Consider the following 26,254-nt stretch of genomic DNA (forward strand, 5'->3'; position numbering starts at 1 on the left):
ATGGAATATAAATTAAGTTAAAAAACAAAGCTAGAATTAGCCGTAAGTGAAACAGAAAACGCAAAGTAGCCAGCGAAAAATTAAAAATAAAGTAAAAAAAAAAAAAGATAAAAAACCTTAGGGGCCGAGAAAGACGAATCAGGGCAGAATGCATTTCCAAGTGTTATGGTGAAATGAGTGAGGAAAAAATCAAGGAAATCGATAACAACAATCGTTAACAAAGAATTTGGCATTCATAGGAATGAAACAGGATGAACTGATGTGACAAGGGTGGAAAGAGAGTTGGCTTTGTCGAAATTAAATTTGTGTCCAAGATTCAAACAATTCACAACAGTATGTGATGTATCAAATTTTTGATGACGTACGTATCGGTTTCCTTTTATCTAAATTTTAAAGAGACCCTAATTTGTCCGATGCAATCAAGGTTATCAATATTTGAGCTCTTAAAACAGATCGACATCATTTATCAAGCATATTTTTACGTTTCTTTTTTTTTTTTTTTTTTTTTTTTTTGCATTTAACATCTTCGAGTTATTTAACTCACCTTTGAGTTAGATCTAGAGCAAAACTACAGAAATAGTCACAGACAGAAGACATCTTAGAATAGAAATGCCACACTCAACGCTTGCGTGAAATTTCGCTTTTAATAACAAATGAGGCTCAGAAAGAAATTGAAAAAAAAATAAATAATTAATAATAATTAATGATAATAGATAATAAATAAAAGTAGGCAAAAAGGTAATTTTGATATGAAACAAAACCTAAACTTTTCATTAACCCTTTGACGCAGATTGGGCATCGGTGTCCCTTTTATATATATTTTTTTTCTCGCTCTCTAATTACAAGCAAAAATATATTTTAGACATTTTTTAATTTTACGAACCAGTCTAATAGTTATTAAAAAAATCTGTTAGATTATCGGAATTATATTTGTGTTAAAATATAAAATCCAAAAAAAAGTAGTTTGAATTTTTTTTTCATTGATATGCAAAAATTAATCAATATTTGATTTTGTAAACTGGGGTAATTTTAGTAAGAAATAACTGATTCTCTTAGATCAAATTAGCTTCAAATAACTGTAAATTTGAAAAGAATTGTTTGGAAGATTTTACCTTTAACGCAGAAAAAGACATCAGAGTTTCATGCTGCATTTCATGACTATAAATTATTGAAATGCTAAATATAACATTTTTCGCTTACATTTTGACCTAAATTTATAAAAAAATACAAAAATATATTTGAAAAATATGTTTAATTAAAATTCTGAGTCAAAAGGTTACCTAAAAATTACTGAATTCCAATATGCCACTTACTTTAGCACCACACAAATGGTCCAAGTTATTCCAACTGCCTTTTGTTTCTTTGTTTAAAAAAAAAAGAGTTTCAAACCAACATGAGGTCCTAGTGGAGTCATTCTTATTAAAAAGCTCATGTTTAAAACTCGCAAAAGGCGAACAATTATTTTACATTATCAAAAAAAGGAAAAGATTTCCAATACTGGTAAAAATGTTTGTTAACATTTACTAAGTATGCAATATTTACTACAATAAGAATGATTTATTTGTTATTTTTAAAGTGAATTACTAATTTTTTTTTTTAATTTAATTGATTTTGCGTTCTCATGATTTTATCACAAAAACGTTATAACTCGAAATTGAATGAAAATACTGAATAATCCTGAAAACTGTTACATTCTTTGTAAATCTATACTGAAAAAAAAAGTATGGAAAAACTAACAGCATATGGTAACATTTTCCGTGTTTCTGTCTTTAGGAGAATGCCGAAAAGCTCAGCAATTTTACGAAGCACATCAGTAATGATTTTGGTTAAATAAACAAAAAATAAATGTATAAATAGTATTTGGTAATTTTATCAGGATTTCTTAGAGCATTGCATAAAAAATCATTTATCCGGTGAAATTTACTTAATTTTTGACTAAATGAGTGATAATAAGAACGATGATTTTGAAAACCAGAAGTTCTGGTAAACTGTTACCAAATGAACGAAAAAATTACGAAAATTACATCACAAGCCTTATAATTGTGTGAAGTTTTTTTATTCGCTCCAATATATACGACAAAATAGATAGAGATATGACGAAATACATAAAAAAAGAAAATTCGTATTAAGGAACCCACACTTTCGATCTCTCTTCTACCTAAACTATGTGGTCCACATTTTGCAGATTGCGGCAATCCCCTATATTTTGAAAGACAAGAAACCGAATCCGGCGAAAAAAAAGTGTGTTTATTCAAAAGAAATATGTTTTTGTATACGATTCAATAACTTAAAATTTCGTCTGCTCCAGTAATTAGCATAGTTTAGGTGGGAATCACACTCCATTAAAATTGAGTTCTAGTACATGGTAATTAAATCATTAGATCATAATTTATTCTAGATCTCCTTTTTTTATTTTGCAAACTGTATGTGTGAAACTTGTATGCATATTAATAGTTTTTTTTTTTAAAAAATAAAAATATACGTATTAAAATGTTAAGATTGAAAAGGATTTTTTATATTATTACAGGATGCAAGCTGGATAGTGTGTTAGCCAGGCTTCCTGCGACTCGATCTCCAGACTCAGCAGATTCCGGTAGTCTAGGCAGGAAGTCTCCCGGCTTAGGATGGGACAACGGTAAAGAAATATTAACGAAATGCATAAATTTCATATTTTTTTCCAAGTGTCTTTTAGTTATAGTTATTAAATTCAGTCATTTGTTTTTACTTAAATTTAAGCTAATACTAAGCTTTTGTTTACTAAGAATAGATTACTTATACTAATCCCAAAAAAGGAAGATAATTTTGCTATCTTTTCCTTTTTTTTAAATTTAAACAATATATTTAGAATCACATAATACCGCATTAGATGGGTATAAATTCTTTAGAATTATTAAATATTTGATATTTTTAAAGTATGAACAACGTTTGGAGGAATTTTAAAGAATAGTTTGACATTTATTTAAAAATAGCAGCTAAAAATTTGAAATACAGCTTATAGTACGTAAGGAATTTCCTAAATATTATATCTAATATTATTTTAGATTTGGCATACTATTTTTATTGTAGATTTTACTCTATTATTTTTTACTGGGTCATTCTTTCATGAATCTTTAGAATTGTTATTGGTTGCATTCAAAAGTTCTAGGAACTGCAATAATTTAAGCATTTTTTTATTTAGGCAAATGAATAAATTAGAATCTACTGATAAAATAATCATTAGATACTATTAGAATTTGATACTATCATTCATGCATAGATGGCAGCACCATAAGGCTGCTTAACACAAGAAAGTCTAGTTTTTCTCATCTCTTGAGATAAATGGCACCACTAGATAAACTAATTTAGTCACATTCCATGGTTCATTTGATAAAACACAACTCAATCCCAACCTAAACCCAATGCCCATTGCCTAACATAAACTAGCTCCATCAATGTCCAATGAAATTTCATTTTTACGAATTTGAAACCATGCTAGTCGTAAATGGTTAAAAAAAAAAGTATAGTTTTGTATTCATGCTTTTTTAACCATGCTAGTTGTAAACTACCGCAAAGGTAAAAAATATTTTTAACGTAAGCTTTGCGGTTAATTGAATGGACAGACGGCTGTTGGTTATTTTAACCTAATTTTGGAATAAAGATTCTAACAATGCATTAAGGCAATCACATACGCAAACTTTTAAGTGTTATTGTATTTCAAATGCATTGTTTCATAGTTTCCATTTCATAGGTGGTTTTAGGGGCATCATGAGTATAAATTACAAATATATATTATAAGTATATACATAAGTACTAATTATAGCGAGGTCACATTAATTTTGTAGTGTTGTCAAGCATTGGTTGCTTAATACGAATTAAAGAAGAGATCATTAGTTTTTTTTCAGAAATTATAGAAAAAAGGTACATTTGTTCGCCTGTTGTAGGAGAATATGTGTAACATACTTCAATTTTAAAATAAACATTAAAATTTCTTATATTTACTGATTTATCAGAAGGAAATCTAAATAAAAATAGATAATAAAAAATTGGGAAATTTTCGAGAAGACCATGAATTTAAAAAAAAAATTTTCTTCAAATTAAAATTAATATAATTTTTGTTCAATGTTTGTAATACTTTTTGAAGGATAATGCATCTGTTCATTTTATATCACAAGCTTTTATATAATAAAAGGTAACTTGAAATTTGAGAAAAATTATATTCGCTTAATTTTTTAATGAAAAGCATTCAATACACATATGTTACGAACGTTAATTTTACTAGATCTTGCAATTATTACTCACTACAATTTATATTTTATGAAACCACACTGTTAGAAATGTTTCCGGAAAAAGTGGTGAAATAACGATTTGCAGCTTAGTTTTCACCAGCTGGGCACATACTTTAACAGAGAGGGCTAATACGTCAATGTCATGATTCCCTGATCGGCGGTTCGTATCACAATCTTTCAACATTCCTGCAGCACATTCGACATTAATTCACATTCCTTCAACGCATTCGCCATTCTTGCAACACATGATGAGTTTCCATTGGTGATTCAGTCAGCACTTTTCACTTTTATTTTTACCATTAACTATTAGAATATGAAATTCTCCTTCACACTTTGATGGAAGCTCAACAGAGATGCTTAACACAACAAGTCTAGTATTTCCTATCTCTCACGATAGATTGCATTCTCGATAAACTAATTAACCCACATTCCATGGTTCACTTGACAAAACGCAACTCAATCACAACCTAATTCCAATGTCCATTACCAAACGAAAATCTAAGCACTACCTAACTCATATACAACTCCAAGTTAAATTGAATTTTTACGGTTTTGAAACCATGCTTGTTACAAACGATTACAAAACCGTATAATTTTGTATTTACATTTTTTAACCATACCAGTTGTAAACTGTTTCAAACTTGTAGGTGAGTATGTACTTTATTTACGAGAGCTGCACAATGGGCTATTGCCGACTGTCTGGGAAACATCCCTGAGGATGATCCGAAAACATGCATTGCAATTCTGATCTTTTTGCTCAACTTTGGTAGCCAGACGACCTGCGCGGGAATTCGAGCATTTTGCGGTAGAACAGTTTAACGAGGACCGATACCGCGCACCCTCGATCCCTAATCAGGCTGATCAAAGTGGTCATCCACCAACCTACTGACCCCAGCCAATGATGCTTGACTTCGGTGTTCTACTAGAAACCATGTCATAACGATCAGACCAAGGCGAGACGTTTCAAACCTGTAAAAGTAAATAAATGTTCCTAACAGTACACTTTACGGTTAATGAGATAGACAGACTGTCGCCGGCTAATTAACCGTAATTTTAGAAGGAAAATTCTGACAATGCATGAAATTTTTCTCTCTAACTTCAGATTGGCAGAAATTTGTTAATGAAAATTAAAAGTCGAAATTGCAGTTTTTAGTTATACAACGAGCATAAAGCAATCCAATAAAATCGGTTTTTTTCTCATAACTTTTCGAACATTTTTCGTAATTGAATTATATGTAAGCAAAAGAATCCTGTATCTTTTCAGATACTCCTCTTTGGCTCCTCCTCCACATTGCCCCCATCAGGAACGAGAAAGATCTGGTAGTTCTCTTCCTTCTCACTTTTCGCGACATCACTGCCCTTAAGCAACCCTTAGAGGAAGAGACTACGAAAGGTAAAAAAAAAGGTTTGTTTCACTATTGCACATTCTCTGCATGCTATTCAATAGATTTATAGATTTCACATTGCCATAGATCACTTATTTATACTGCATGCTTTCAATAGAATGCTTTAAAGCACAGATTAATATTTTAAAGCACTACAAGACAGATATTAGAGTCCCAAATATTTTGCAACTAGAAGGATTATGTTAAAAATTAAAACCTTGCCAGTAAAATATTAAATAACTGGTAAGGTTTTGGTTTTGAACATTCCAAATCTTGGCCGAAAACGACGAAAAAGTGATCATCATGATATTTTCGATTTGTTATATTTCTTTTTCAAATTTGAAATTTAGTTTTCTAAGCTTTTTGCTATTATTTCAAAATTTAATATCTAAAATCAAAATCTTATATTGATACATGTATTTTAAGACATTTTAAGTGTACGAGGAACTCAAGCATAAACATATAAGTGTTTCTTTCAATTAGAGTGCAATATTAAATGATAAAAGTGCATAAATAAAGAAATAGTTTGTCCATAGGCCTTCAATTATTAAGACATATATCCTTTCTTCGTATTATTTCATATTTTGCAGGTCTCTAACCATTTTCTTAAGAGTAGAATCCACGTGCAAAAGCACTTATTAAAAAAATATAATAGAAAATTATAATTAAAAATGAAGTTTTGATTATAGCAGTAAAAATGAAAAATATGATCCACAAGCTTATTTTTTAAGTAACTTACATGAATATTAAGCTTGTATTCAAGTAAGTTACTTAAAAAAATAAGCCTATATAAGCCTATACCTATATAAGTAACTTACATGAAATATTTCCCCTTTCTAATCAAAAACGGTCATGTGATATTTTCTACTTATTTCAATCTTAAGAAGGAATAAACATACCCATATTGTCGCAAAAAGCACTTAAAATGTTATTGAAAATCTTTTAAAACGTCTGAACTTAAAACGATTGCATAAATCTTCAAAACAAAAGTCCTTGAAGGAACGTTGAAATACGTTGATAATAAATTACAAGAAATTCAACCAGCCTTTGATAACTTCAAAATGATAGTTATCTACCGCAAAACCCAGATAAGCTGTGCATTTATCATTCCCTATATATCCATATGCATATACTGAGAGCTGGCGAATTTTGCGCCTAGTTATTCTCAATGTTGAACGAACCAGCGTCACCATTAAATATATTTTAACTGACTGTTATACACGATTCAAACTGTTGAGGAACAAATTTTTGGCATCTTTTATCCTGATCCTCCATCCTTGATCGAAAATCATATGCATCCCAAAGTTAGTAAGTTTATCGAAGCAAAAGAATTATACGCACAGTTTAAAAATAAGTGAAACGTAACTTTTGAACTAAGCGACTGACGCAGGAAAAGTACTCCTAGCTTTTATGTCAATAAACTTCAAACAACCCTTTCAGTGTTGGAATATTATGCTCAGTGAGCAAAATAAGAAATGGACCACTCTGAATAAATTTTTATCAAATAATTTCAAATAGTTCCTGAGTTCCTATCGAATAATAATAATAGTTCCTATCGAATAATTCCAAATAGTTTCTAAAATCTAATTTTAATAATACGATTTTTACTAAATTCTGCTTCTCAGAAACTATTCTATCCATTTCGTTCAAATTTTGTATTTTGTCATTTAAAATTATATTTTTTAAAATGATTTGAAAAATTGTATACCTTGGAATTCAAACTTTTTTCGACTTTTTGAAATAAGATATTAAATATTTTTAAAAAAAGTTATATTTCGCATGGAATTATCGTTGGATAAACAAATTTTACAACTGTGTGCAAAAATTTGTCAACTCGCTTAAAAAGTTCTTGAGATATGGTGAAATACGCAAGAAGTAAAACTAACATTAAGGGATCCAAACTTCGGACTATACTATTGGAACCCCCTGCTCGCTACCCTGAATAAACTATTAGAACCATATTTCCTAGATTGCGGCTACCCTTATATCTTTTGCGGGTCAAAAATCCAAAACCGTGGGAAAAAGAGTATGTTTTTTCAAAAAAAGTACGTTTTTGTGTCGGATATCATAACTTAAAATATCATTTGGTGAAATGCTCAAAAAGTGAAAAACTGTGGACCACTCTCCTGATCAAATTATTGGGACCATATTTCCCAGATTGCGGCTACCCTCTATATTTTGAGGATGCAAAATCTGAATTCGTTGAAAAAAAGGTATGTTTATTCTGAGAAATAGCATTTTTGTGTGTGATTTCGTAATTTAGAATAACATCTGTACTAATTAATTAGCATATTTAAGGTCACCCCTTTGAACCATAAAGTTTGAGTTAAAGAACGTGAAGATCCGATCATTACATTAAAAGTTATTTAGAGTAGTCAGCATATTTTTTTGCGCACTGTACGTCTAGCGAGTTAAAGACGTAGATGGTCGTATTATTATCGAATTAATGATATTTGTACTGTTTTTGCGGAATTTTTTCCCTTATATTACCGTATATTATCATATATATTATTTATACCCATATATTTTCCCCATATATTTTGGATATTGGATTCCCCATATACTCGGAAAAAACTGCTGGATTTTTATAAATCTCTCGGAACTGAATAATATAATTAGTTTGCTCTAATCGTACGAGTGTTGTTTGCTGCATATCAGCGAATTAAATATGAAATAATTTATTTTAATACAAACTAAAAAATTAAAGTTTTTTTCTTATAAAATGTTAGTTATGGCATTTCAAACTAACACATTAATGAATTATTTGCACTTTTTTTTACCTTAAAACAAAATGATGCACACTATGCAATACTTTCTTATAGCCACGCATTTAAACAATGCCTAACAAAAGAGAAAATTAAAGCATCATTTGCAAATCACGATGAGTTCTATAGTTTATAGCAAAGGTGATACCATTTTACGTCAATTTTGTTGATAGATGAACTCAGGTGCATTAGATAACTTGAGCATTGTAATTTACACTCCTTCTTATGTAATCAAGCATTTGTAACCAGTGCCTTTAATCGGTAAAATTATGGTTAAGCAATGAAATGAAGGAAGAAATAAAACAAATTTAATCAAAACTAAAGAGAAATAGTAGTTCCCCAAATTTTGTCTATTTTGCTGTTTATTAAAACATATGTTACAGGAAACAATGATTTATTTTTTGAAAAAATCGCAAACTTTTATTAGTTTTCATATCGATAAATATTTGCAGTGTGCATAGCCCAAAAAATATGCTTTCATGAGTCGAAAAGAACTGACAATGCTAATTTTACCTGCAAAAATCGGTACTTTTAGGGCAATTTTCTCCATAACCAAGTCACAAAGCATAGCCACTTGAGTTATTAAATTCTACATTTAGTTCTAATCCCATAACCAAATAAGAAGGAGAAGAAAAAAATCATTAACATTAATTTATACTAGAAAATAAATTATAAAAATGCATCGTGACAGATAAATGACAATCGAGGTAACTTCCTATGGAGTTTAATATTTAATGATATTTTCTTATTATTACTTTTGTTCTTTTTCAGTGGGGCTTAGCAAATTTGCCCGTCTTGCCCGGTCCGTAACGAAAAGCCGTTCTGTTTTTGTTCAACAATTTTCCTCTCATTTGCCTGCCATCAAAGCAGATTCCACTAAACAATCCCAGATCGCTCATGTAAGTATGGAAAATAAATTTTGGAAACTTTCAAATGATAAATTAAACTGCAACAAAATATAACATTTATTATTTCAACGAATTGTGCATCAATTTGAAAACAAAATAAATTTTTGTTAATAATTCAAAAAATTTTAATTTCTTCCTTAAGAAAATTTTATTAAATGCTTCCACAAAGTGTAGAACAAAATCAATAATAGAGGTATAGTAATATGAGCAATGTCAATCGCAGTTATGCATTTTTGTTATATATTTAATCACTGGTATATATTTAAACACAGTACAGAGAAAGAATAGAAACACTAAAGAATTCCGAATGATTTTTTCAGCATCTTCTATCTCCTTTGCAGTGCAAATGTGCAAGAGATATAACAAGGATAATTTCTCAGGTCGTATCTATAGTCAAGATAGAACAATTTTATGCCATCGTTCAATATTGCAAAAATGAGTTAAAAGTCAATAAACGGTGTCGTATTTAACTTGTCTTAATAATACAAGTATTTGACTCGTTTATTTAATGTATGTAACATTAAATTCTGTCACATTTAATTTAAGTCGTTTAAGCAGAATTCACCAGGTTATCTTTTGTAAATATTTGTTTAAGTAACCAATTAGTTACAGGGTTGGGGGGGGGATGATGCGTAAATAGCAACGACAACTAAAGCAAAACTAGTCGAAAGATAGAATGATGACGTAGGGCTCTCAGCTAAAATGTACATCTAGCTTTGAAGGAATCAAAATATCATTTGCAGTAAGTTGTTGTTTTTGTCTTTCTTCAAGAATCAAGATAAAATAATATTTTACTTGTTTGATTTTAAACTTTTTATCCAGACCCATTTAATCATTTTTGTTAAAACAACACTGTCAATCCAAACCTTTTCCTAGAGGGGAATATGAATTAGCTCTTAAATCAAAATACTATTTATATATTTAAGTGTTATTTAAACTCCACAAAAGCGAAATGATCCAAGATTAGATACACTCTACAACGAAAAAAATCGATGCACCAAGAAGCAATCATCCGATTGCTTTGAAATTTCGTATGCATGAATGTTTTGAACAGATATGGCTGGAATGATGCCGACTGGGAACGTATAGTCTTTAGCGACGAATCCCGCTTCCGACTGTGTCCTGACGATCATCGAAGACGTGTTTGGAGACGCACAGGGCAGAGGGGGGATCCTGCCTTCACTATTGCATGCCACACCGGCCCTCAACAAGGCATTATGGTCTGGGGTGCCATTTCCTTTGACAGCCGGACCCCTTTGGTCGTCATTAGAGGTACACTTACTGCACAGCGGTACGTCAACGACATCCTAAGACCTGCTTTGCTACCGTTCCTTTTGCAACGCCCTGGGCTGGTTTTTCAGCAGGACAATGCCAGACCACATACGGCACGTGTTGCTATGAATTGTCTGCAAGCTTGTCAAACTCTTCCTTGGCCTGCCAGATCACCAGATCTCTCTCCCATCGAGCAAGTCTGGGATATGATGGGAAGGCGATTGCATCTGGCACGGAATGTTGATGACCTCGTTCGACAATTGAATCGAATTTGGCAGGAAATACCGCAAGAGACCATCCGGGAGCTTAATCGGTCTATGCCACGTCGTGTGGCAGCTTGTATCCAGGCTAAAGGCGCGTCAACACCTTATTGAACTTGTTACTGTAACTCTGCAATAAATTATTCAATTGTTCTGAAATTTTAATCATTTACTATTCTGTACATCAGGGGTGTCAAACATTTTTGTGGCCCAGTCAATATATCCGACGCAAAGTAAAAATAAATTAGAAATGTGAATTAGAAAGGAAACTAGCATATGAAATTATAATATACTTTATTTATAAACTATACGGATCATTTTAAATTGTACGTGCGAAAATTTAAAATTCTAATTGACTTGCGGCACCTGCCATTCCAGGGATACTGCATCGTATCAAAAATACACAGAAAAAATTTCAAATCTTCGAACGGAATTTGAAACAAGGTTTGAAGATTTTAATTCCTCGGAAAACAAATTTTGTTTGTGTTCGTCGATTTTCTCAATAAATATAGACTCAGTAGTATGTAAATGGAAGTGATTGAGATTCAGTGCGACTCAAATTTGAAGGCAAAATTCATTGAAGTGGTTATGCCTGAATTTTACAAATATTTACCAGCAATGTTTGAAAATACTCGAAAATTCGCGTATGAAATTATTTCCATGTTTGGAAGTACTTATCAGTGCAAGCAATTATTTTCTGTTATGAATGGAAATAAATCTCCTGTCCGAAGCCGTATTAATAACGCTCATGTTGGGTCAATTTTGAAAGTAGTCTCGGCCAAAAAAATTTCTTCCGAAATAGGAAAGATAGTAGCAGAGAAGAGATGTCAAGTATCAAACAATAATTTAACTTTATATATGTTTATTACAATGTGCTATTCAAAATAAAAATATTTGTTTCTATGAACATTGATTTTTTTTTTTTGTAAGTTACCTAAAGTTAACCACCTAAAGTTAAGCATTGTTTATTTGGCCCAAGTTAGCTTTTGAGTTTGACACCCCTGCTGTACATTGTCTTCCTATCCGCCAATTTTCGTTTCAATCGGACAACTCTTTCTTGGTGAGTCGATTTTTTTGTTATAGAGTGTACATTCAACTTAAAATCTTTCCATAACAATACTATTCAACAGTAAACCATATGTAAACTATTGTATGTTTATAAGTTTAAATAATTGAATACTCTTTGTTCTCTTTTGTAACTAGATGATAAGTCTAAATTCCGATGTCCTGCCTCAATACCGTCAAGAAGCTCCTAAAACTCCACCTCATATATTGTTACACTATTGCGCCTTCAAAGCCATCTGGGACTGGGTTATCCTCTGCCTCACTTTCTACACAGCCATCATGGTCCCTTATAATGTGGCCTTTAAAAACAAAACCTCTGAGGACGTGTCACTACTCGTCCTAGACAGTATAGTCGACGTCATTTTTTTCATCGACATTATCCTTAACTTCCATACAACGTTTGTGGGGCCTGGAGGGGAAGTGGTTTCTGACCCGAAGATAATCCGCATGAATTATATGCGTAGTTGGTTCATCATCGACCTCCTCTCGTGTCTGCCTTATGACGTGTTCAATGCCTTCGACCACGACGATGACGTAAGTTGAGATTTATTTACTTCATTATTTTACATTTTAATTGAAGGCTACAAGTGCCAGCGATAAAAATTTTTAAAAAAATGCAATAACTACTCTTACATAAAAGTATCTTTGTTAATTTCAGTTTGTGGGCGATAGAAATGCAATTTCAGGATCAGAAATATTTTCCCTATAAACACATTCAAAGTACACTGTAAACAATTTCGGATCAAATTACGGTATGAAGTACCGGCATTTTGGGTGCATCATCCATAAAATCCATTTTACCATAAAATTCGCGTTTACCGCAGAATATTATACCGTAATGTTTCGGTAATATTTATTTAATTAAATTGATTCAGTGATTTTACGGTAATTATTACGGTATATAAATTTTTTTTATCCGTAACATGTTATGCTGAAAATGGGTTTTATCGTACAAAGTACCGGCACCCTGAGTACCGGTACTTTTTACCGAATTTGATCCGGAATTTTTCACAGTGTAGTCAAATATTGATGAGTACAGTTTGAAATCATAAATTTTGTAAGGTAACAAATACAACAACAATTAACCTTGTAACAATAGATCTCGTTGTAACAATAGATCCCTTGTAACAAGAGATTTCGATCCTTGTAACGATAGATCAACATTTCTCTTTTTGGAACTTAATATATTTTGCAATTTTAATCCCCAATAGCATAAATGGAAGGAAAAAGTTAATTTTCAATTTCTCTTTTTTTTATTTTTCAGCAAGGTATAGGTAGTTTATTTAGTGCCCTCAAGGTTGTTCGACTTCTACGACTGGGTCGTGTAGTGAGAAAATTGGACAGATATCTAGAATATGGAGCTGCCATGTTGATTCTACTGCTTTGTTTCTACATGTTGGTGGCTCACTGGCTAGCTTGTATATGGTACAGCATAGGACGTAGTGATGCTGAAAATGGTTTTATACATAGTTGGCTGTGGAAGTTATCAAATACAACAGGAAAGCATTTTTATTATAAGACTAGTTCTTCAAATAACAATTCTCATGAACTAACAAAAGGGCCTTTAAGAGGTACCATGTACGTCACGGCCTTATATTATACAATGACATGCATGACAAGTGTGGGTTTTGGAAACGTTGCTGCTGAAACGGATAATGAAAAAGCCTTCACAATCTGCATGATGATCATTGGAGGTCAGTAATCATTTTTATCTTTATTATTATCTTATTTCTATTGCCTTTCTCTTCTTTTCATTGAAGAAAAAGTTTTTATTTTGACATATGAAACATTTATATTACATTTTAATGTTTACTTTTTAAAATATTTATTTTAATATCCCCTCTATCAGAAATCAAAAGTACTGCTGTATCAGAACCTGCGTTAATTAACTCTTTATAAGGTAGTGAGTAGTATATTTCCAACAAATTAATTAGTATTTAAAGGGGAATGGGGAGCTATTTTTCCACCTATGATTTGTGCAGCCACCTACTCATAACTTCATAAAATAAAATAAAAAGTAATAATAAAGAGAGCTTTCTTTCCAGAAATATGGTAACACTAAATGTCAGCGTAATGTATCTAGTAGGAAGCTATTTTCTCTCATGCGTTCATTCATTAGATCGTTTCTCATAGAGAGTATTTTCATTTATTAAAACAGAATTTATAAATTTGATTCCTTAAAAGCACAAAAATACAAGCTAACGGCTAATTTTTATAGTAGGTAAAGAAAACACCTACCTTCCCTCCAAACAATTGTCTTAAAAATCAAATTAATTTCAAGCCATAAGCTAAATGAATTTCTCTTTAAAAACCAATTTGAATCCCAAAAATATTACTAGAAAAAAGTGGGGCTATAGTGCACATTTTGGCACACATTACGTAACCCAAGGAACCCAACCCTTTTGGCACACATTACAAATAGCACCCTTAAATCAGAATCCGTAAAATTTTATGCAATACTTTTTGCAGTAATATTTATTTGATTAGAGTGATTCAATGATTTAATAATATATACTTCTGTAAAAATTATGGTATACCAGATTTTTTGTTCTATGAAATTTTACGGTAGAAATGGATTTTACGATAAAAAGAACTGGTATTCTGAATGCCGGTACTTTTTACCGGAATTTGATACGGAATTTTCACAGTGTGTAAAAGGTTAATAAAATATGATACTAATCGTGATAAGTCATTTTGCATTGTAAATGCGAGCTTTTCTCTTTGAGCTGAAATAATATTCGTTGCAGTGTGTATTTATCCATGTAAAATGCGCATAGTATTTCCCACTATTGCAACAAAACAAAAAAAGCATATTTTACTTTTCTGAAATTCCCGTGATCAAATATTTCTGTAAAAATTATCGTATACCAGATTTTTTGTGCTATAAAATTTTACGGTAGAAATGGATTATACGGTGGAAGGTACTGACGCTCTGATTGTCTGTACTTTTTTACCTTAATTTGATCCAAAATGCTTACCGTGTGTAAAGTGTTAACATACTTTGATGCTTATCGTGCTAAACGTCATCTCACCTTGTAAATGCGAGATTTCCTCTTTGAGCTGAAACAATATTCGTTACAGTATGGGTTTTTCCTTGGGAGGCTTATGGTGTTTCCTACCATTGTAAAAAATGAATAAATAAATAAATAGAATAATAATAAATAAATAAATGCATACTTTATTTTTCTGAAATTCTAATCATATGCTCACTATCATAAATTTGACGTTTTTATTGGATATTGAATTGGAATTTAGAATGCATGGTGATTTATTACATCATTTTTATGCCTTTGCTTACTTCCTGCCTTAAAAGGATTTTACGGTAAAAAAAGTACTGGCACTCTGAGTGCCGGTGCTTTTTACCCTAACTTGATCCGGAATTCTCGCCGTGTAAAGGGTTAATATACTCTGATACTTATCGTGATAAGCGTCATTTCACCCTGTAAATGCGAGATTTCCTCTTTACGCCGAAACAATTTTCGTTAAAGTGCGGTTTTTTCATAGGAGGCTCATGGTGTTTTCCACCATTGTAAAGAAAAAAATGCATGTTTTATTTTTCTGAAATTTTAATTATAGGCTAACTAACATAAATTTGACGTTTTTTATTGGACATTGAATTGAAATCTAGAATACATGGTGATTTATCATATCATTTCTATGCCTTTGCTTACTCCTGGCGCTTTTTTTCATATGTAATACTTTTAAAGATTATATAAATATGTTATATCGAGATAAACTAAACTCTAAAACGCTCAAACTTAATCATAGGCATCACCATTTATGCCAAAAGTTTATGATTCTTCCACGTTCATAACACTATCAATCTTGACTTAATCTTAAACCGCCATAGTCTAAGATAAAATCAAGATTGATAGTACCAGAGTGATAGAAGGATGAAGAAATTGTTTGATGGATCACCAACCAATCTCCTTCGTAATTTTCCTTAAGAACCTAAACGAATATATCCAGGCCAGATAAAGTATGTTTTGTAAATATTGTCTGATATTCAATAAAATCAGATTAAAAGACATTATACTAAGCACCGTTTCTAATCTTAGTTAAAAGAATGTTGACGAAACAGTAACTCAAATCGAAATTACTCTAATTAAAATAAAAGATGTGAAAAATACAATATACAATGTATAAAGCACTTAAAGTAGATTTTTTCCCGTGAAACACAATGCATTAGCAATCTTTTAATGAGATATTGATTCCTATGCTTTTACATTTTTCGTAGTTAGTTAATTTATGTCTCTTATAAAAGAATTTTAAACTCGATCAAGATTATAAGATTCAAACGACAACATTTTGTTTCCAATTTCAGATTCTAATTCCTTTAACACAAAAGGGTTCAAAACTAAAAGTTCATTACAGGTAGTGATATTCGTCGACTTTTAAGTGACATTACTTAGTTCAAATTAAATGTTCACAAACTTCTGTGAAATATGGTATTTTAGAAGTTATTTATAGCTATTCACGTCTAATATTCATTTTAACTAAGCAATCTGACTGCTCATCAATTTTACCTAAGTTTAAATTTTGTTGCAATCAGTTAAAATACAGGTGTTATAAAAAAGATTTTTTAAAAAAAAATTCGTAACTCTGTTATTTTTTTCATGCTATATAATATTCACAATAATAGAAAGGATCTCTTTCTCAGATTTTAAGTTCTGAAGATTTTTCATATATTGTGTTTTAATTATTGAATTCAATCAATTGTGATATTTATATGAGATTTTATAAACTCTTGAAAAAAGAGTATTGACATTGAATCATAAAATAGGTACTTTGAAATATAATACGGTACAAATTTTTTGCCAGCTGAAGTAAAAACTGCTTAAATTTTCGGAGTGCATTCATAATTTTTGGATTGCATTCATTATATCATTCAAATTTGCTGCAACTTTAATGAGGTGTTAAATTTAAACATGTTTCCGTGTATGTAGAACAAAAGTATTTCTCAATCAAGTTTTAGAAGCACAATAATATGGTTAAATGGCACCGTATTAAGATTGTAGCAAATTTGAATGATATTATGGTGCACAAAAATTCCAGCAGTTTACTTCAACAGGCAATAAATTTCATTTTAAATTTCAATTGCTATTGTTTCCTAAAACAATTTTCAAAAATTAAACAATTTTAAAATTTTATTAACTTTATTATTATTATAATTAATTTAATTTTATTATATTATGATTTTATTTTATTATAATTTTATTATATTATGACTTTACTTTATTATAATTTTATTATATTATAATTTTATTATTAAACAATTTTAATTAATTGGAATTTTGAATAAATGTTTATTGTATGTATCGCACCTGAAATAGAAGATGGTATCAATTAAAAATAAAATAACAATATTTTCTTTAAAAATATTTATATATTTTTGTTACTTGTTATTAAATACTTTTAAACATTAATTTCTTAAACTAAATCCATCTAAAATTTAATAAAATTCAAGTTTGACAGCTTTTGTAAAATGTTTAAACAAATTTAATCGTAAATTCATATTTTAATCTGAATATCTTACTGACTTAAGCACATATTAAAAGAAGCAACGAATTTAGAGGAAAATGAAAAAGAAGCGTAGCAATTTATGGAAAGAAAAAATGAGAATATTATAGTTTTGAGAAGAAAAATAACTAGTTAAAAATAATTATATTCCTTCACTGTTTGAAATTTACTCGGAAAACGGATGAATAACAATTTATTTAATTGTTATTTTATCATATCCAAACAATACCAGTTAAATAACTATCAACACGATGGAATTCAATCTGCTAAATGTCAGAAAGGCCGTTTATTAACTGCTTTTACCTAATACGCTTAGCAACCAGAATTTTATCGCACCACCTAATGAAGGCACACAGTTCCTTGCAGATGCGTACATATCACACCCGACAGGGCTAGCCTACCAAATTTATTACTGAAAGAACTGGGGTTCGAGTCCCGACGTTGACACCACAATATTTCCTCCTGCCATTGAACACATGAAGTATTTCCAGCGTCTTGTATTCTTCGATTGGTGACTCTTGACTATTGGAATGCAAAACTATTATTAACACACAGATGGCAGTCTCACAAAGCTGGTTAACACAAAAGTTCATAGTTTCTCGTCTTCTACGAAGATAGATGCCACCATTAGATATACTTATTAAGCCGTATTCCCCGGTTCACTTGACAAAGCAATGCTCAACCCCAAAATAGCTCTTACGTCCTTTACCTAACGAAAAATTTAGCTCCAATTTGAAGATAAATGACTTTCTTACGGTTTTGTAACCATGCTAGATGTAAATAGTTAAGTAACCGAAAAGTTAAAAACTGTCCTTTACCGTAAACTTTATGGTTAATTAGTTGGACAGACTGCTATTATTTATTTTACCGTAATTTTAGAATGAAAATTCTAAAAACGTTCAGCAATATTGGTTGATTTATTGTAATTAAATTGTTATCTTAGCAATTTGAAGGGCATGCCTTAAATTTACAAATTAGTTAGTCATATCCATTGATTTTTAATTTCCAAAATCCAACACAAATATCCTCTCCAGATCTTACTGCATAAATCAAATAATTTTTTATCAAATGAACAGTGGAATGTAGTTCAATTAGTTTATCTGGTTCTTTCAACTATCGTAAGAGATGTGAAATACTCGATTTTTTTTGCATTAAGCAGCTTTATGGAGCCGCCATCTATGTGAGAATCAGAGTATCATATTCCACTAGTACAGGAACACAATTGAGGAGTGCTAGGAACTGTAAACTAAATTTTTATGAAAGTTGGTGCGACAAAATTCTGGTTGGTTAGCCATATTAGGTGAAGTTAATTAATAAACGGTGTTTTTTCACAGTTAACAATTTGAAAAAACCGTCTTATTTATGGTTATTCGACTATTTTGTTTGAATATAGTAAAATACCAATTAAAAAAATTGTTATTGAACCATTTTTTCCGAGAAATTTTTAAAAGCGTGACATTATAATGTTCAGAATAAGACTTAATAAAATGTTCTTTTTTAAAAAATCATAAATTAAATGTGTTTCGCTCTGTAAATTATTTAATTTTCCTTTCTAGCGTTGTTGTATGCAACGATCTTTGGACATGTGACAACCATCATTCAACAAATGACATCGGTAACTGCAAGGTACCATGAAATGTTAAACAATGTGCGAGAGTTTATGAAGCTACACGAAGTCCCAAAAGCCTTGAGTGAAAGAGTTATGGATTATGTAGTATCCACTTGGGCCATGAGCAAAGGAATTGATACTAAAAAGGTGTTATTTTTATATTTTCAAACATAATGATATAAGGTAAAAATCCCACAAGCATATTAAATAATACCCGAAATCTAGTGAAGTAATATAATTTTTTGGGAAGTTCTATAAGTTAAAAAACATAATTATTAAAATAAATTTTTAATTAAGATTTGATAAATTACTATGTAGTTGAGCTATGTACTATGTACTATGAGTTGTAGTATCTATGGGGATATAGCCAAAGGAATTGAAATTAAAAAGGTGTTATTTTTATGTTTTTAAACATGATGATATAAAGTAAAAATGGAATTCCCACGAAACTAAAGCAAACAAAGCTAAAATTCACGAAAACTAAAAAAGAAAAAAACGTGAATAAAACACAAATTAAAGTATATAAATTGGCATACTATAGTTCCAGTTCTATAAACAAGACCTTCCTCGGTGTCTAAACATCAAATGAAGGTAGAGAAGTAAAGAGTCAAACACAAGTAAAGTAGTTCAATAGGGACAAAGGAGCAAGTTTGGGCAAGAAAATAACAATGAAGAAATAAGAAAAAGGTGTAAAAGGATTTGGCGGTTAACTCCAAAGTGTAACAGATAATAGTATGTCAATTTATGTACTTTCATTTGTGTTTCATTCACATTGTTTCTTGATTTAGTCTGCATAGCACAAAGTAATTCATTTTTCTTTGTTGGACACAAAAACTAAATTTTCTATTAAATAATACATATTAAACGTATGATCATTACTTAGACTATGTTAATCATACTATTGTCCTGAAACTGAGCTGCTTTTGGCTTTTGCAAATAAATTGTACTAAATAAAACAGTTTGACAAATGAATTATTTTATAAGAACAAGAAATTGAAATAATTATATTTTAAAACGCAGATACTTTTCCAGGTGTTGAGTTATTGCCCGAAAGATATGACTGCTGACATCTGTGTACATCTGAACCGCAAAGTGTTTAACGAGCACCCTGCTTTCCGACTAGCAAGTGATGGTTGTCTACGAGCTTTAGCTATGTACTTCACCATGGACCATAGTGCCCCTGGGGATTTACTTTATCACACTGGAGAGAGCATAGATACTCTCTGCTTTGTGGTTAGTGGGTCCCTTGAAGTTATACAAGATGATGAAGTCGTTGCTATCCTTGGTAATTTTATTTCTTTTCATCAAAGAAGTGTTATATTTTATTATTTAAAATAGACTCTGCCTAAAATTATTTTTAAAAGCTACATAATTAGTTATTACTGAATTAACTCCAACTGCCGAGCCATCTAAGATAAATTTAAGTTTATTGATGTCTTGAAAGTACAACGTTACACATGCACTTACAGTATCTTTAATTTTTCAGAGTAGCATTTCAATTTTTTTTTAATCTCAGAACAATCATACATATCCTAAAAAGCAAAGCAGTTATGTTTTACTTAAGAAAAAATCTTTATTTACCCCCTGATGAAAATTTACTTTATCTTTATTTACCCCCTGATAAAAATTTACTTTAGATCAGAACCATTTCAAGGAAACGTGCAGTTGTAAATTACCTGTATTGGCATTTTATATGAGTATTAACTATCGTGATAATTATTTGGAGCTTATCTTCACTCTAGAATGATGTTCGAGAAATATCCTTGCTCTAAGATATCAACTTACATCGCACTGAGAAAAAAAATATAGTCAGAACTACCAGAATATGGTGAAATTTGCAGTGTTTCTGGCTCTAAGGGAGCACCAAAAGGATCAGTAATTATTTCCGAAGCTAACGATTTTGGTAAAATTAACAAGAATATATGGTGTCATAATACGTGATAAAATTTGGTAAATATGATAAAATTTCGTAATTTTTTCGCGAGACTTTAGAGAGTTGTTTGTATTTTTTTACTAAGCGAGTAGTAATGAGAACTATAATTTTAAAAACCAGAATTTCCGGTTAACCGTTAGTATATGAACTGAAATATTACCAAATGAATGGTTTAAATACGGTATATTTTGATTTTATTACCAGAATTATCGTTTTTTTTCTAGAAAAGTCCTTACCTTACAGTACGGTAAATTTACCTAAACAGTTTTTCTCCGTGCTATTACGCAAAACCAATTTTTAACATAAAAGGTAATACAAATAGCATTTCTCTACATCAAAGTTTGTGAAATGTAAATTATTTAATTGGTTTTAGTTTATGGGCATTAAAATTTTAGTTGAAACAACAACGGAAAAAGTATACATGTATAAAAAAACGGAAAAGTAGGGAGTTGTGTTTTCGCCACTATATAGAATTGTAATCGGACAAATCTGTTGCCACCAATGCTGCTAGTGTGGGCTAGTGCAGTAGTGTGGTTGTGCTGCTTGTGTAGTAAAGTGTGAAAATCATAGAAAGTTGGGCCTAATTCCCTTATTTTATTCAACCAACTTGCCTTTGAAATCGTATGTTTTTGTAAAAGATAATGTACTTGGGCATGATGCTTGGCCCAATTGTGATAGTAACACGTCGTGAAAATTTCACATGCAAAGTTGCTGTACAGATGTCTCTAACTCAGAAGGTATTGGGGTATGGCCTACGTATTTTGGTATTTAAAGAGTACTGATTTTAATAAAATGAATGGTGATTTCGAGTGAAAATTGGACAATTATCAACATACCGTTAATAAAAAAAATTATGTATTTTTAATTTGTGTAGAGTTAACTTAAAATTATTATACATAATAAACTTAAAGCTTACTTTTACAGAGTATTTTTTTTTCTTATCGTTATTAAATTCACCTTATTTTCCATAGTTGTCATGATAAAACGTGCATAGCATATTTCCCAACATTTAAAACTAAATTATTATCTTATTTAATCCTTTTTCAATAAATAAAAATCATTAATATAATCTGTATTTTTTTATACCACAATCTTGAATTAAGAGCAGAGTAAAATCTATTTTTAGAAATTCCCTCTACATCTGCCTAACACATTAGCATAGAATTCGATAACCATTATACGGTTACTAATGTTTTGAATTTATTATAATTCGCTATTATTTCTCACACTTTCTCTTCCGCCAACACATATGAATGCGTAAGGCTAAGAAAAAGAGTCTTGGCAATAAATTAAATCAATTAATAGCCAATACATTGATTCCTTAACTTTCTTTGGCGAAAACTATTCTAACGTATAAATGACGCTCTTTTTATTCCTGGGTAAACGGAGACGTCCTGTGGGGCTTAGCCTTGCAGCCACACCCTCCGGGTCATTTTTCAAATTTTTTTATATTTAATAATTCATGTGTACAAAGAAAAAAATATTTCTCTTTACTTTGGAGCTGCATATCTTTCAAAAATAAAACATTTTTTTATTATTTATCATAATTTGATTTTTCCTTTTAGCAGTTTATGATGTTTAATATATGATTGATAGCCTGTATCACATTGGAATAAAATAATGAATAATTGAAATACCTTATCAATATCTTCTTCAACTAATATATCATTTCATCAACTTCTTCAAAATACCAGAAGTTCACACCTTCGACAACTAATATATCATCAACTTCTTCAACAAATCAAAAGTTTCCTCCATAATATTATTTTTTTTATTTACCTAAATGTTCAAAATGATTACGACTTGCACATTGTAGTTTTTTTTAAATAATAATATGCCTTTTGAAACAAAATATTTTTTTTTATAAATTTCAACAGGAATTGGAACTTAATTGTTTGTTATTGTTATAAATTTTAAAGACTTTACTTATTGAAGATGTTTCATTAAATTTATAAAACCTTAGAATGTTCCCTATTAGCAATTAATTCAATAAAATTTCCACTATATTACAGGTAAAGGAGACGTATTTGGAGACTCATTTTGGAAAGAGCCTTCCATTGGTCAATCATGCGCGAACGTCAGAGCTCTCACTTACTGTGATCTTCATGCTATCAAGCGAGACAGACTATTAGAAGTGCTTAATTTTTATCATGCCTTTGCAAACTCATTTTCAAGAAACCTAGTGTTAACGTATAACCTACGACACAGGGTAAGCTAAATTAAATTCTTACTTTAAAATGTTTGAAATACTTCGTACTTTTTATTTAGTTATTAGTTTTAGCTTTTCATCAGCATAAACATGTAATGGTTTTTTTTTTTACTCGACTATCTTCTTTCTTGTTATTTTTGTAAATATTTCATAAATAATTTAGTGCTATGAAATATTTACAAAATGTGCAAAGTATACTTTAAGTGTCTGCGTTAATTTTCGAAATGCGTTAAATTTTTTAAAAGCAGATACTGAGATAATTGAAATTTTAAAGTAAACACGACATTATTACACAAAACTAATGAACTCGGTAGCAGAAACCCACCAGCATGTCAATGGGTGCTGCAGATTATAACAACACTGTAAAAATTTGATGCTCATATTTCACGAAACTTGCCTCGTTTTTGACGAAACCATTTCCTGGTATATGCTACAAGCGAGCATTTCGTCAAAGTGATGGAATAACTATCGTCACTTCTTAGAGGAAAAGAATTTCCTAAATAACGATTCGTCATTCTAGTTTCCAAAAAAAAAGCAAAAAAATGTCGTAGGGTTTAATGTATCAAACTTTTCACTTAATGTATCACTTTATCGTCGGCACCATATAGCTGGGTCAATGTCATCCTAATAAGATGAGAAAGACAAATAAGACAGAGTGATAAATCACACCTATGCCTGAAGCAAAATTCAAACCCGGGATCTTCCTGGTACTACAAGGCCCACTCCTTGCCCACAATAATAAAAACAGTTGGCTTATTTCGTTTCCTTATTTTCGATCGTCTAGTCTTCATCTTAGATTCGTTTTTCTAGTTAACACTCTCCCACAATGCACTACGTTTCAAATTTAGAAAACATTTTCGTCACGTATTTGAGAGTTCCCGTTTCGTCACAAATCACGTGATTTCGTGACGATACAGTTCTCAAAATTAACGAAATATAGCTCAAGGACTGTTGAATTATCAAAAGTGAGAGTTTCATTTCTGCGAGTGAATATTATTTGCAGATCATTTTTCATCTCAGAATATCAACAAAAAAAAGGGAAGAAAAACTGCTAAGGCCACTCTTTAAAACATCTCTAAGTTTTTTTCTGATCTAAGTCACTTTCTTAGTATCCTTAATTATTCAAAAAAGTTTCGGTTTCAAAGTTCTCATGACTAATTTATCAACGAGAATGTCAAAAATGCCACATGATGAAAAACGTTTTGGTATTTTGTAATGCTAATTTATGACCCAATGCAATAAATAAGCAGTGTATCTAGTTAAGTTTTTTTGGTCAAGTTTATTTGGTTTAACCGAATGTCGGGAAAGCTATATGCCGGCCTACATAGAAAATAATTTATAGATTTTGTCTCAGAGCTAACCACATTTCGTGCCCGGGAATTAAATAGTGTTTGCGAAGTATATGATTTAACTCAAGGGTTACGCTTCCCATAAATTCTAAAGACCTGATTACTGCGGATAGGCTTTGTTGGGATGAAATTTGACAACGTGGGACGTATTTTTTAAGTTACTAGCACTGACATGCTATTTTATTTTTTTGAAAAATAAAATTGAAATTGAAGATCCTCTTATGCTAAAAGTATTTTTTGAAAAAAATATAATTTAAATCCCCTGTTTATCTGGACATATCTGAACACTTAATAAATCGATGCCTTGTTGAGTTCGAGTTTTGAGTGTATAGTCAAACTTTCCAATTAAAAAAATATACGTTGAATTTATTATACACTGGTTTTATTATACACTAGTTTTATTATACACTCCACTCGCATATTTTGTTATACACTCGTTTGCTATCTACTCAATCATTTTAATTAAATGTCAATAGTTTAATTGATTATAAATGATCCATTTAAGTTTTTCATGATCTTTCTCCATGCCTCGCAAATAAATGATACTTTAATTCAAAAAAACATTATCTAATTTAGTTAATCAGATTATTGACTAAGAAATTCTTTTGTCTTTTGGATAGAGTTTGAAGTTGTAAGGCAATGGAAGTAATTTATTTATTGTAAAATCCATTACGGGAGGCAAATGTTTAAGCAATTGAATTTAGTTTTATCTATTAAGCTTTAAACATGATATACCATTAGTATTTTGGAACAACAAATATTTTTATGCAATGCTGTTCAATTGTTTGACAATTTTAAAATGTAGAAATTTCTGGTGTAAGTAAAGAAAAAAAAATTTTCACTTATAAATTTAACTTTTGTAAACAGTGTTTCGAAAAAAATGTTTGATGATATTTTTTCCTTAGTTGATTTTCCGGAAGGTTTCTGACGTAAAAAGGGAACGAGAGTTATCCGAAAGGAGAAAAGCGGATCCCATACCGGATATTTCCCAAGACCATCTTGTGAGAAAACTATTTTCCAAGTTCCGAAAAAATGGAGGAGGTGACGTTGGGAAATCCAGCAGTTCTAACCAAATTGCTGCATTGCCTGATGTTGAAAGAGGAGATCTTCTAACTCCTCCACAGAGGGATACTACCCGTTCTCCCGTAAGACATTTTATTTTCCTCTTATGTACAGTGAGCAAAAACTGAACACCTTAATTACTTTTGAACCTTGATAACTTTTGATCGGTTAAACAAATAATCTCAAGAAGCTGAAGTGGTAAGATATTAACCGTCTATAAACTTCATTCGCTTCAAAATATATAAATAGCAAATAACAGTCGGCATGCTGAAAGGGCTTCAAAAATATACAATACGTCCGTCATCAAGAGTTCGAGAAATCATTAATTGCTGCACATTGTTGGAATCTTTGGTATAAATTCAATTTTCTCATTGCCAAAATTATTTCCACCCCAGTCACATCAGCTCATCCTGATGCCCTGGAATTTTGTTTTATTCGTGTGAATGCTGATTCTTTTGTTAACGACATTAATTCCTCACCACCGCTCCATAGCGAGTGGAAATGCATTTTGCTGTGATTTGCCCCTCTCGACCACGGTGATTTTTAGTGTAATGTTTTTCATATTTTGCTCTTTCGGCTACTGTAGTTTTTCTAGTTTTGCTTCTAATCTTTATTTTTCCATTTTTCGTTGGCAATTTTACGTTTTTTTATT

General features: G+C 30.7%; 1 protein-coding gene across 2 annotated transcripts in view; it reads left to right on the forward strand.

Moving 5' to 3' along the window:
• Window positions 1-26,254, forward strand: part of LOC107447330 (potassium voltage-gated channel protein eag-like) — a 237,049-nt gene that overhangs the window by 196,344 nt on the left and 14,451 nt on the right. The window contains exons 4-12 of one of the 2 annotated variants that reach the window (XM_071187319.2): window positions 2,528-2,635; window positions 5,530-5,670; window positions 9,187-9,314; window positions 12,059-12,454; window positions 13,185-13,614; window positions 18,997-19,196; window positions 20,082-20,334; window positions 22,995-23,191; window positions 25,446-25,685. In XM_071187319.2, the coding sequence (XP_071043420.1) occupies window positions 2,528-2,635; window positions 5,530-5,670; window positions 9,187-9,314; window positions 12,059-12,454; window positions 13,185-13,614; window positions 18,997-19,196; window positions 20,082-20,334; window positions 22,995-23,191; window positions 25,446-25,685 (2,093 nt within the window). The remainder of the gene's footprint in view (window positions 1-2,527; window positions 2,636-5,529; window positions 5,671-9,186; window positions 9,315-12,058; window positions 12,455-13,184; window positions 13,615-18,996; window positions 19,197-20,081; window positions 20,335-22,994; window positions 23,192-25,445; window positions 25,686-26,254) is intronic. The other variant, XM_071187321.2, reaches the window with a different exon arrangement.

This window comes from Parasteatoda tepidariorum, chromosome 11 (genome assembly GCF_982258835.1).
Source record: "Parasteatoda tepidariorum strain Cologne lab strain chromosome 11, Ptep-v5.0, whole genome shotgun sequence".
NCBI classification, from domain to species: Eukaryota; Metazoa; Arthropoda; class Arachnida; order Araneae; family Theridiidae; genus Parasteatoda; species Parasteatoda tepidariorum.